This window comes from Thermobia domestica, chromosome 16 (genome assembly GCF_964235325.1).
Source record: "Thermobia domestica chromosome 16, izTheDome1.hap1.1, whole genome shotgun sequence".
Taxonomy (NCBI): Eukaryota; Metazoa; Arthropoda; class Insecta; order Zygentoma; family Lepismatidae; genus Thermobia; species Thermobia domestica.
The window spans coordinates 71,506,542-71,519,718 of NC_137469.1; the positions used below are offsets into that span (position 1 = coordinate 71,506,542).

General features: G+C 32.6%; 1 protein-coding gene across 4 annotated transcripts in view; it reads right to left on the reverse strand.

Annotated features, from left to right (window-relative positions):
• Window positions 1–827: 827 nt before the first annotated feature.
• Window positions 828–13,177, reverse strand: part of LOC145673150 (aldehyde dehydrogenase, dimeric NADP-preferring-like) — a 283,014-nt gene continuing 270,664 nt past the window's right edge. For all 4 annotated transcript variants that reach the window (XM_081742574.1, XM_081742573.1, XM_081742577.1 and 1 more), the window contains exons 10-12: window positions 8,466–8,601; window positions 5,100–5,253; window positions 828–4,007 (exon numbers count right to left, since the gene is read on the reverse strand). In XM_081742574.1, coding sequence (XP_081598700.1) covers window positions 3,966–4,007; window positions 5,100–5,253; window positions 8,466–8,601 — 332 coding nt within the window. In that variant the 3' untranslated portion in view covers window positions 828–3,965. The remainder of the gene's footprint in view (window positions 4,008–5,099; window positions 5,254–8,465; window positions 8,602–13,177) is intronic.

Below are 13,177 nucleotides of genomic sequence, written 5' to 3' on the forward strand. Positions count from 1 at the left end.
GAAGAGACCGAGGAAGCGTTTCAACTGCATGAAATGAATTTTTTGAACATAATACTTTGGTCGACTTGAGTTTTTAACATTTCACTTTGATTAAAATTCATATCTTGAAGCGGAAGGAATTCAAAATAATTCCATAAACGTATTTTTCTCATGTGAAGAAAAGGAATTTCACCTAGCTCTTCCATAATTATCCTCAACAATTTTTGATTAATTTGTATTTAAATCCTTTATCAGCACTAAGGCTATATAGGACAAGGCATACAGTTTTGAACTAGTATCTGAACCACGGTAATGAGTTCGATGCCTCTGCAACCGGAAATCGAACCCACGATCTTGTGCACCAAAAGGCACGCACTCTAGTCACCAGACTAGGGATGAGAACTACTACGATTACCATATGTCTGATTTAGTTTAAAGGTCATAGAATATTAAACTAAATATTTCCTTTCTTTCCAAATCTGTAATATATCTACAAAGATATTAAACTTCAGATCCACAAATTAAAATTTTAATGTATATATTAAAAAAAAAAAATTAGGAACCAATAACGTCTCTATTGCATCGAAAACTGAAATACAATTTCTTTCCCGTTACGACAAAACTACATGCCAACTGTCGTCACTACGGAAGTTAAAAATAACACAAATAAAACTAATTTATGTTTCTACTTCGCATACACTAAGATATAGTACATAATTTTTGTAAGATACAGCACACAATTTGACCCTTCCTTCCTTAACAGCAAACTCTTGGCGCACTACTGATTTATTCAATAGAATTTATACTTTAATGTAAAATTAGGCCAAAGGAACAAAAATATGCTTAAATTTATTTTGTAACGTCTTTATTCACAAATATTACAATAATATCAACATATTGATTTAATATATATACAACTTTACATTGGTTTCGAGTCATGATTTAGCACAAAAATACTTCATAAGAAAATATTTTTGTTTCATAGTTTTTTTTTTAAATGCGACGTACTAAACAAAATAACACAGGTTCCTAAATAATGTTCTTTCTACATGAATACAATGTATAATAATTATTTGTTACTATGCAAACCAGAAAATATAATCTAGATGAACAAATTTTTTTATAAAGTTGATGTATAAAATACAAATGATGTTCAAAATGATTTATATAACAAGAAACGTGTATAAAGCCATTGTCTATGATATGAAGCAACCCACTTCATATAATTTTACTATTCATTCTAAATACTATTAAATTCATCACTCAAAATATAGTCTGTCTGTAAATTCGTTACTTAATCTGTGTATTAATGAAAATAATTTCTTATACGTCGGTGAACATAATATAATACATAATTACTATTATTACTAGTTTTCAAGAATAAAGTAATTATTTTCACGAGCTTGTTCCCTTCTGCTCATATAGTCATTTTCTTTACTTCAATACTATTCTATGATTTTGTTCATATTTTAATCTTTCTGATCCATCTACACTGAACCCTATAGATTAATTAACTTTTAACAATTATTTTTAAAAACTAAATTGCAATGAGAATATGTAAAATGTTCATACACAACTTTAATCAAATAATTAATGTAATTGCAAGATATATTTTCGGAATTTTGTTCTTCATAATTACATTTAAAATATTACACAGAATGATAAATTATTGTGATTTTTGATAAATCCGTGAAGTAAGAAAAAATAGAAAATTTAATATTTATGAATTTGTAAAAGAAAATTCTTTTGTGAAAGAAGATACCTAAAACAGTTTAGTAATTTCTGTCAACTGAAATAATGTACATTTTCACAATATTTTTCTAATATACACGGTTCTTAATAATGACACAGAAATTCATGTTAGATCTGTAAAAAAATAAGGTTCGTATATGGTGGATTTAACTTTTTATTGTTATAACCAAACGACATTGGCATAATAGGTAGTTAAATAAAGATATGACACACATCAAGAAATAATATGACACCTTTTAACATTCAGTAATTTTTACTTTATATATATATATATATATATATATATATATATATATATATAAGGTGGAAGGTAACAACATCAGAAAACTTTAAAAGGTGATTGCTTATATGAAATTAAAAAAAAGTTCTATTAAACATAGGTCGAAAATGTCTCCTTTCGTCGTTATGAACGCCTAAAATTCGAAAAATCACTTTTCGAAACGCCCTGGTTTAGAAACTATAGGACTTATACCAAGCGGTTTGCGGAGTTACACAGGAACTAGTATGCGCTCTATCTAAATATCCATGTTTTACCATCCTCCGTTATCGAAACGAACTGTAAAAAGAAAGTTGACTCCTTTAAGTACTAATAGTGCGTTCGTTTCGCTGGTATCTGTGAATTCTGAAACATGGATATGTAGACAGAGTGCATACTAGTTTCTGTGTAATTCCTTAAACCGCTTGGGATAGGCCCTATAGTTTCTAAGTCAGGTCTTTTTGAAACGTGATTTTTCGAATATTCGGTGGTTTATAACTCCGAAAGGAGACTTTTTCGACCCATGTTTATTACAACCTTTTTCTTCCATTTCATATAAGTTTTTCTGTGTTGTTACCTTCCACATCACCGGTTCTTATGATTCATTGTTCCCAATAAGTGGTAAATTTAGATTTAAATTATAGATATAATTCTATATTCTCTATAGAATATAAATTTGAGATTTGCCCTTAGATATATATATTCTCCTGTCCATAATAATAAATTAGAGCTCCTCGTTACTTTTTCACTAATTTTTCTCAATTTTTTCGATATCGCACTAGCCTTGAAGAATAAGATATACTTGAAATGTAAACCTTCCAAAACAGGGATAAAAGTGTGGGGGAACATGGGGGGACGTCGTCCCCCCACTTCCATAAATATTTGTGGCGTCCCCCACTTCATAACAATATTACAATGGGTAAAGATGGGCAAGGGGGACGGCGTGACGTTATGCGTCCTCCTACATTTCCAAACCCACTTTTACCCCTGTTCCAAAATGATATTAAATATATGTAAAATGCTATTCAATGATTCTCGATTTCATGATTTTTCGTGACGTACTGAATTGTCTAGGCATTACACTTAAAATATCATAAATGGCACCTTTAGATTTCAGGGTTGTAAAATATAAGACTGTCTTTTGTTAAGATATTGTGAATGTTAAATTGTTAAGAAATTTTGAAAAATATCTTTATATTATTCACGGAAGTATAAAAAAAAAAAGACCACTGGAAAATCTTATCTGCAGTATTACATATACGTCAAGCCGTCTTAAAAAGATGAACATTTCTTGGTAAGTTTATAATGTGAATATTTCTGGAATGTATGTATCAATCTTACAACATTATAAATAAAATAGAAATGTATCTTAATACAGAGAATTATATTGTAACAGATCAACTTAGAGAGTTCTAATTCTGAAAACTGTCGGAAAAATCTATTCGTGTCAACTTAATATGTCATACGAATAACACAATTTTGTAAACATGAAAGAACCTATTAGTTTACCGGAATATTTAGTTAATAAAATACTGTAAGTAGTTTAATTTCAACACCCTTTATCACACCTTTTCGTACTCTTTATACTATATCGATGGTACACACCATATAAAAGTCTACAGTCAAATTTATAAAAATAGCATACGCTAAGATCTGGTTTCATTTGGAAAACACACAATTGGAATTAATATAAATAAAGCCCCGTCATATCTGTTCTACAACTATAACCTATAATTATTATCAAAACACAGAGCATCTTTTTCTCTCCCATTGGGCAAGTCTTAACAGGAAAGCTTTGCACCTACTACATACATTAATCCGCATATTAACCCTTAAAGCCTTTATTACGCACATACGCTGACAGTTTTTACGTCTTATAGGGATAAAAAATCTGAATTAACAATAATCAGGCCCACTTATACTTGTACTCCATTCAGTCACCACAAAAGTACAATTTACTTCGGATTTGTACTACGCTTCATCGCAAGAAGTCTGGAAGACTGTCATGGAAACCTCCGAGCTGCAAGTAAAGGAAAAATATATTGCATTTTCATGATACCGTACTTTTGTACATTTTCATTTCTTATAGGTCATAAGACAATAACATTATAAGTAGTATGTGTCACTGTTACGATTATATATATCACGGTCAAAAGAAGACAAACAATAAATACAAGGTAACAGTTTTTTACTAGTACATAAATAAATAAATAAATAAATAAATAACTTTTTTCCACCAAAATAAAAGCTATCAATTACATTATTATTAGCAATGAACGACATATGTTTTAGTGTAACAAAAATTAGTTTTTATTTATTTTCTCGTAAACTACGCATAAGAAATTTCAAACTTTTATGAGACACGTTTTTGTTCATTGATACAACATTTCAGACACTATTTGACACGTTAAAAATTCTGTTTAAAAACAAAGCGAGCGAGCAAGGAGTGGCGCCACTCCTCATCACCAAACCCAAAAAGTTTCGGACACAGCCGTCTGCGGGGAAGGTTATGCTGACCCTCTTTTGGGACGAAAAGGGCATCATCTTGGAACACTACACGCCACGAGGAACCTCTGTGACGAGTGCTACGTACTCGGACCTCCTAAAAAATCATCTCCGGCCTGCCATCAAAACGAAACGACGTGGATTGCTGTCAGCCGGTGTGCTGCTGCAACACGACAATGCACGGCCCCATACGGCGCGTGCAACGGTTGCGACCATCACAGACCTGAAATTTGAATGCCTCCCACATCCCCCTTACTCGCCAGACCTCGCACAGAGCGATTTCCATCTGTTTGGTCCGCTCAAAGAAGCAATGGGCGGCAGGAAGTTCCACTCCGATGAAGAGATACGCAATGCGGTGCATGAGTGGTTGCGCCGTCGCCCAAAAGACTTTTTTTTCTGCAGGTATTCAGGCTCTTCCGAAGCGCTGGCGGACTTGCATTGAACGAGGAGAGGACTACGTTGCAAAGTGATTTACTTCTGTACCCTGTGTGACCAATAAATAACATTTAAAAAAAAATAATTATGGTTTTCATTTGACTCCCCCTCGTATTTGCAGTGTTCTAGTATCTGATCATTGATATGATGAAAGTACTGATGATTAGCCTACCTTGGAGAGAGCTTTAAATGAAATTAAAGCAATAATTCCCAACATGAACATAAAGAACTGAGGGAAATATTTAAAGCTTATAAAACTCTTCCTCTTTCTCAAAAGGGCATTCAACAGATTTAGTTTCTTCTCGGAGTATGGAGGATATCTGAAACTGGAAGAAAAATATAATTATAAATACGTATAATTGTGTAATTACATTATAACATATAATTGCGTTACATATAAATTATATTGAAAATAGAATTACCGTACAGTAGTAACTACCTTTCAAAAGTTGAACTAAACCAGATCAAATTTTGAAATATATAATTCCACAATTACGTGTAATTTAAGTGATACCATATGCTTGAAGTTCATACCTATTATCTATACTTACTATACAGTTCTGTATGATTACGTACATGTGTGTTTGTTTAATTCAGAAATTACTGGCCCGATTATTGGATGAAATTTTTATAGTTTTCGTAACTAGAATTTGAGAGTTGTTATGACAGAAACATTATTTACCTTTATATACCAAGATATTTTTCAACTTCGGATACCCAGCGGGGGTGCAAATGTACCCTAGTTCATTTTTACTATATCAACTATTATTACTATTGTATGCCATCGCTATTGTGACTATGGTTAGATTAGGCAATTAGCATAATCACAAATGTGCATGGGACCGTGTCTTTTTAACTTCGATGATAATCTATTTCAAAATCTCTAACCTTATGGTTTACACTACGAATGGCCAAAATTTTCCGGAATCGAAAATTTCACTTTCCAGATTTCGGGGAAAATCCGGAATTCAGAAAAAATCCGGAATTTGGAAACATTCCGAAATATTTCCGAATTTCGGATTTTTCCGAAATCGGAATCATCTAAATTTTTTCCGAAATCGGAATTTTCCGAATTTTGGGATTTTTCCGATTTTACTTTCCGGATTCCAGAAAGCAAAAATTCCGGAATCGGCCATCCCTAATTTGTACTTACTATTAAAAATCCAGGCACTTTCTCTCAAGAAAACGGTGGTTATGGCATTAGATTACGTTAATTTTATAATTTATTTTTAGGTTTGAATTTAAAGTCATTTATTTAGAATGTGGATTTAGATTATTTATTCAGAATTTAAATTTAGGATTTAATTCTTGGGTTTTCGGCATCTAAGGTCATTTAGCCCGCTACATATGAGGGATGACGTCCCTCGGCGAGCATACTATCGTGGGAAAGGGAAGGAAAAAAGAGTTGGTAAAGGAAGGAAGCGGCCTGGGACCTACAAGTTAGGTACCACCCCGGCATTTGCCAGGTATTAATGATGGGATCTGAAAAAGCTTTTGACAATTTTCGACCAAGTGTCCCCATGTAATTTTAAACATGTATTGTGTTTGACGTAAAATTATTACAAATTTGTTACACAAAGCTACGGTAAACTTTTCTTTAGGTTATTGAAATATATTGAAATATTGAAATATACATACTTTTGGGCCACCCTATATATAGGGTGGCCCAAAAGTAGGTATACAGTCCCGTACTGATCAACTCATTGCTTTTTATATCATTTCTTATCAGGTAGACTTAGTTTCTTTATTATTTGTTCTTAATGTGTTTTTACTTATATCTTAAGCTCGGAACAGTTGAAGCAAATAAACCTGTAAGCTAGAATGTTATACGTGATCAATGCATGGGGTATACCTACTTTTGGGCTACCCACACCAATTCACATTATAATATACAATATACCCTGAAGTTCCACTTTTTTAGTCAAGAACACACAGTAATTTTCCTCGGAAAAGTAAGTGAAATTACTAGATGCTCAAAGGAGATTGGTATATTATCAGTTCTACTTCGAACATGTAGTGTCTCTTCACTCCAGACATTAAATAAAAGCCTATTGCAACAATATTATAAATTTTATAGACTAAAAAAATCTAGAAAGAAATATGGTAACACAGATATCAAAGAGGTGGATATGTATCTCAGCGTTTTTTTTTAAAATACCAAAATAGAAGCCAGATAAATTTGCAAAAGTGTAAGATTTTTTTTTACATTAACCAACTTTGCTTATTAAGAGTCTTTATCCCGGCGAAATTAAAATACCGCTAATTTTACAGTAATTATGTGATATCTTCAAATAGATAAAAGATAATCGAAATGTAGAACAAGAGCGCCCTAAACAATATTATTTTACATGAGATACCGTTATCACGACTCACTTATCTGCTTTCGATTTCGAGCCATTTTGAAAATCGGCATTTATTTTCGCGTTTCTAAACAGCTGAAAACGGAAAGCCACTAGGTAACTTGTGATAACGGTACCTCACGCAAAATAATATTGTCTAGGGCGCTCTTGTTTTATATTTTAATTACCTTTTATCTATTTGAAGATATCACATAATTACTGTAAAATTAGCGGTATTTTAATTTTGCCGGGATGAAGACTCTTAATGGATTTAAATATGATGAAACTACTCACTGAGCAAATAATTTGTTTTATTTAAAAACTAATTACGTGTAAAGTTTCTAAATCAAAAGCATTAGCTTTTAAATAAAAAGTGCTATTTTGCTCAGCGAATAGTTTAATCATATTTAAGTTGCAAAAGTGATATTGCTGGAGTAAGATGATCTTTGCTAGTATAACGAGCCAGAATCTAGGGACTTTGCTAAACTAATTTGATTTCCCAAGCTCTACCATCTCAGCTTTACCTAACCCTAATTGCTACCAATAGTTATTATTTGAATTATGTGTTTCATTGCAAATATATTTTTCACAGTTATTCCACATCTCTTAGGTGTCTTTCGCTACTATTGTGCCTTTAGTGCAACTTTACACTAGTCCGAGCAATAATAAAGATCGCTAGCCAACTTTATGCGTCTATGATAGAAAGTATACCACAAAATGTAGCCATGGAGTAATAGCGTAAAATATGGAGCAAGGTATTAAAATATTTGAATAATAATTATTTTAATTTAATTCAATGCATTACGTTTATTTGGGTGCTAAAAGGAAATCTGGCTAACTGTCAATCTCAGGAAAAGCCATTTTGAGTTAGCTTTAGAGATGTTACTTTCTCGGTAGAAAAGTAGAGAGTCAATGATCTCCATACAATAGTGACGAAGTACAGTTACCAGCCCACTTATCTACGACACCAATGATTACTATTTAATATTTAAATAATTAATCCTAAATATTTTTTTAAAATTAGAACTGCGTCATGTAATTCTAATTTTGTACGAATTAATTAATCAATATCATTTTATATGGTTGAAAGAGATTTACAAATTTTCAGATTTTCAGCAACTGACATTTAACATCACGTACATGAAAGTCACATCTCCAACTATCTTAATATGATTACTGTAGAACACACAAATACTTACGCCCCGAGTTTTTCTCCAATGGGATTGAAGTTCCTAATAAGGACACCCTTTTTATGAGTGAAAGTATTAAAGCTGTGAATACCGTGATAGGCACCTATTCCACTCTGCCCCACTCCACCAAAAGGGAGATCTTCAACTGGAAAGCGAAAAAAAATATTATTAGCGGACACGAATAAAAATACTTTTAAAAATAACTTAAGATATACATTTGATGAGCACACAGAGATAGTCCATAAGTAAGTAGACGTTTCTAAATTAACATATATTTGCGTGTTTTTCAAAGCTTGTTAGCAGTGAAACACTCTCAAAGTCAATAGGTAAGATAAACTTCTGGTGCTGAAGAATTATTTCCAAAGAAGTTAGCTTGTTTGGTAATCCGGAATGTTATAGGTTAGAGAAAAATAGACCGAATACTGAACATTGAGTTGTCTATCGTCAATTGGATGGTAGTTAAGTTCAAAACAGCGTAAAAGAAAATGATGTCCCGTTTAACGCTTGGATCGCCTTGAAAAACAAGTACGATAATTGACAGTCGTACAGCGGATGGTAGATATGTATTATTTCAGTGTTACCCTTGTGGCAGAACATCTTCAAATAGCACAGTTGCCAGGTATCCTTACCAGCTAGGCTACTACAACAGATATGCCACGCGGAAATCACTTCTCATTTTAATGAAAACACACTAGATACTGGGACGTTTTTTGAGATGTTGAAATCTTTAATATCTAGACGAGTCATTCCTTACTCAGTTTTCATGTAGTGGACGAATATAAGTTTGGGGAAATCCTTGAATAGATTGCAACAATAATCAATTATGGTAATTTTCATTATGTCATGAATAGACATCGGACTTTTATGCAAATGCATATGCATCTCTGCTAAACTTGGTATTAATTTCTAACAACAATAATACATCTCAAATTCGCAGTTTTATAGTGCATATAAATGCATATTTCAAAGGTTACAGCATATATTACCACTTAGGAGCATATTCAGCATATTCTATACGTTTTTATTTTAGATCTATGATTATAGCATGAAATAAATCCAGTTTTAGTTTGTATTTTCAATACATTTACATGTCTATGCAGCAGAACGGCTTTTTGCATAAAAGGATGGAAGAATGACTAATTTATGGAGGAACAATAATGTTAGCAACTGATCAGCAGAGCATAGACGCTTACAATTGCCAATACGTTAAGAGAAATTGATAAAGACATTGTAATATCGCGTCAGCAGCAATTCTGAAACGAGAGACGCAAAGAATGCTGCTCAATGAATGTTTAGCTCTAGCTGATCAAGTTCAGCATGAGCTCCAGTCAGTTCCTGGTAAATTCGGGCGTTCTGTGGAAAATAAATTAATGTATTGGCGGAGTTATTGCCAGAAACTCCGACTATAAAACAATTGAAGCCATGGGGAAATACCTTCAAGAGTTAAATTTCAATTTGCCAGAAAATATAAATACTAAACTTGCTCCTCTCTATAAATATTGTCCAGTAACATCTACTAACAAGTCATTTTCTGGTTACAAATGTCACAAACACCACAAAATGAAGAGAAAGCATCTTGTGATATACTGTAAGGCTAATTACAAGGAGTAAATCCTTAAAAACGAAACTTTTTTTAGAGTGGAAACGTGTAGAAAAGTGAGGCTTGTATTAAGTAAATGCATTTTAACACACAAATGTAAAGAAAAACTAGATATCGTGTTCTCATATCACTGTATTTATTTTAATCTCATCGTTTGTGTGTTTTTAGAGGTTAGGAGTATATAAACTGTAACTGCCATAAAAATAAATTCTGAAGAGAAGTCCCTGAAAGGTAAAGTACACTTTCGATGTTACATTTCACCTGCAAAACTTTGTCGTAACTTTGCTGCATGTTTGAAAATGCTCTTTTCTATTGCATTGTTAGTGCATGCATATTTTGATACATTTAACAGCATAGTTGCATGCATATTTCATGAAGTTTAAGTGCATAAAAATCCGATATCTAGTCATGAGTGACATTTGACGTGTAGAAAACCAGATTTAATGGAATAGATGGATATTAAATACGAAATATTGCAATATTGGAGAAAAATTCTTTTTTTAATATTCTTAGATGGCTTACTGAACAAACATCCTTTCTGTTAATGAAATATAGAAGTTCATTCTACTCTGCGAATAGAGACCAGAATAGGCTAGCGAAACAAGACTTTCTAAATGTTACGAAGAGAGAGTAGTCATCTGACATGAACCCCATCTGACATGACGTGAACACGTCTAGTTATGCTTGACCGTAAAGAGAGACGACATTCCTGGAAACATTTTGCCGTCGAGAGCTATTAGTGAGTTTCCATGGTGAATGGATCATCTTTCCACACGACAATATTTAATTATGCATATTTTTTTGTTTAGTGAACGCCCTCACTTAAACGTGAATGACCAAATATCAGCATATATATTTATTTATGGATTATCTCTTTCTATGTATATATTTGCATACGCACTTTCAGCTTTTTTCGTCAAGTATTGGCGTTTTGGAGTTTTCTAAGTTTGTCTCTAATTAAATTAATTTACAAACAAAACAAAAATAAAACTACCTAATATCATATAAATAAATGTAATATTTGACTGGATTAAGTAGTAACTGCAAATATCAAAACCTTTAATATTATGCATAGATGTGCGTACAGAATACAGATTATAGGGAAGAACCTCTATTGCCGAACCACTCCAGAAGAAAAAAAATGATATTAGTATCTATTTAAATTTTACTTCCTAGTCTAACGTCTCTTTCCTTTCCAGACAGTGCCTGCTGAGGGACAGCTTAGCGTAGGTGACTACATGAGTAATGTGAATGCTTTCTGAAAAGCTGTGTCTGGCTCAATTCTTGATGAGGGTTCTTAACTTCTGATTTTATTATAGTAACGTTCATGGGATAAAAGAAAATCGAAGTACAAGGTACAGATCAAATTTTTATCTTCTGCACTTGCAATTTTTTATACTTTTGCCGTGCATTTAAGATATGCGTGAGAATATACATTTGATTGCGGCTGTATGACAGGACATAAAACTCATGTGCAGGTTCTAATAACCCTTTCAACAATAATCTTGGCTCCGCCTATAAAATCACGTATTTAACATACTACTAAATTGTACTATAAGAACGTCAGTACAACTTATGAAGATGAACGACCCAGGTTCGATTTCCGGTGGGAGCTCATATAGTTAGAATTCCACATACCTCTGGTATGTGAGTACGTATAATTAAGATAAGATGATTCATTGACCATGAAACATTATTTACAACAACTAACAAAGATCCTCAATAGCACACAAACGCATGTTAAATACTAGGTTAATTTACATAAACATTTACAAAGACAATTCTATATTTGTAACCATTAAGAACGTAATCATTAATTACGTAATAAAAATAACCAGTGGCGAAGGGCAATTCATTTACAGGAGGAAAAACACCGGGTTGAGTAAGTTCACTTTTCTAAAACTGAACTCAGCTCAACTTACTCTCAAAGCTAAAAGAAATAGGTAATTTCATGTTTCATCTCAATCCAGAATTTTTTTGTGACCTACGCTATATATATATATTCGTATATAGCAAGTTTACTAATTATTTTTAATAATTGTTATTAAATGATCAATTATGTTTAATTTTTTGCTACTGGAAACTTTCCTCGATATATTAGGTTGAATCTCCGCATAAGAATTCATTCTAATCCCATGTAGTTGTTAAGTTATGTGTTTTACAACGCATAATTGTTTGACTTTATTGAATATACTGTAAGAAAGTTTGCCTAATTTCGTAGTATTCCCAAATACCTCATAAAATCAAATATTACAAACTTATAAAAGATTGTGGAAAGAGTTTTCATAACTGAAAACATGTATTCAGTTATACGAAAGCATATTTTCCTTCTCTGTCATCTGGAGAATTTCTAAGAAATTAGATAAAATATATATAAAAAAGTGTGTGATGTGTCTGGGGGCTCCCCATTTCACCAGGTATATCCAGCATAGATTTTAGTATGTGTTAAAGGAGAAAAAGTGAAGGTTGCTGTTGTATATTCAAGATTCCCGTAGCCATAGTTGAAAAACTATTATAGGTTTAGTTTCTTTCTTTTTTTAAAAAAAAAAATCCCTGTACGAGTAAGGCCTGCTATACACTATGACATAAATCCTAGGAAATATCTTAGGATTTATCTAAGGAAAAATGTTACGACATATCTCGTAGGAAATCCCACACTTGTGTGCAATACACGTAACTACACTGCACAGCCTACTAATATTGATACCAAGCGCTATATTGTTAAATCGCACACCTCTAAACAAAGCATAAAAATCAGAAGATAAATTAACAACATATATTTCATCAGTCTCTGCACCACTCTTCATTTGTAGAGTATTTTTACTCTTTCACCCACATACGGCTGGCGGGGAAAAACAAATTTGTTTTCACTTTCTCTCACGTGATGTCGCTTAAATCGAAATCTTACGAATTTTCTTTCCGAAATAGAGCGTATTCTAAACAAGAGAAATCTCATAAGATCGTTCAGAACATAGGAAATGACATGCGATCTGATGCCATAAACGTTGAGGTTTTGACTTCAGGAAAAATCGTAAGAGATTTCCTAGGATCTATCCTCTAGTGCAGGCTTTCTCAACCTGGGGTTCGCGAAGATAAGCGGAAGATGAGTGAACTGACCCGA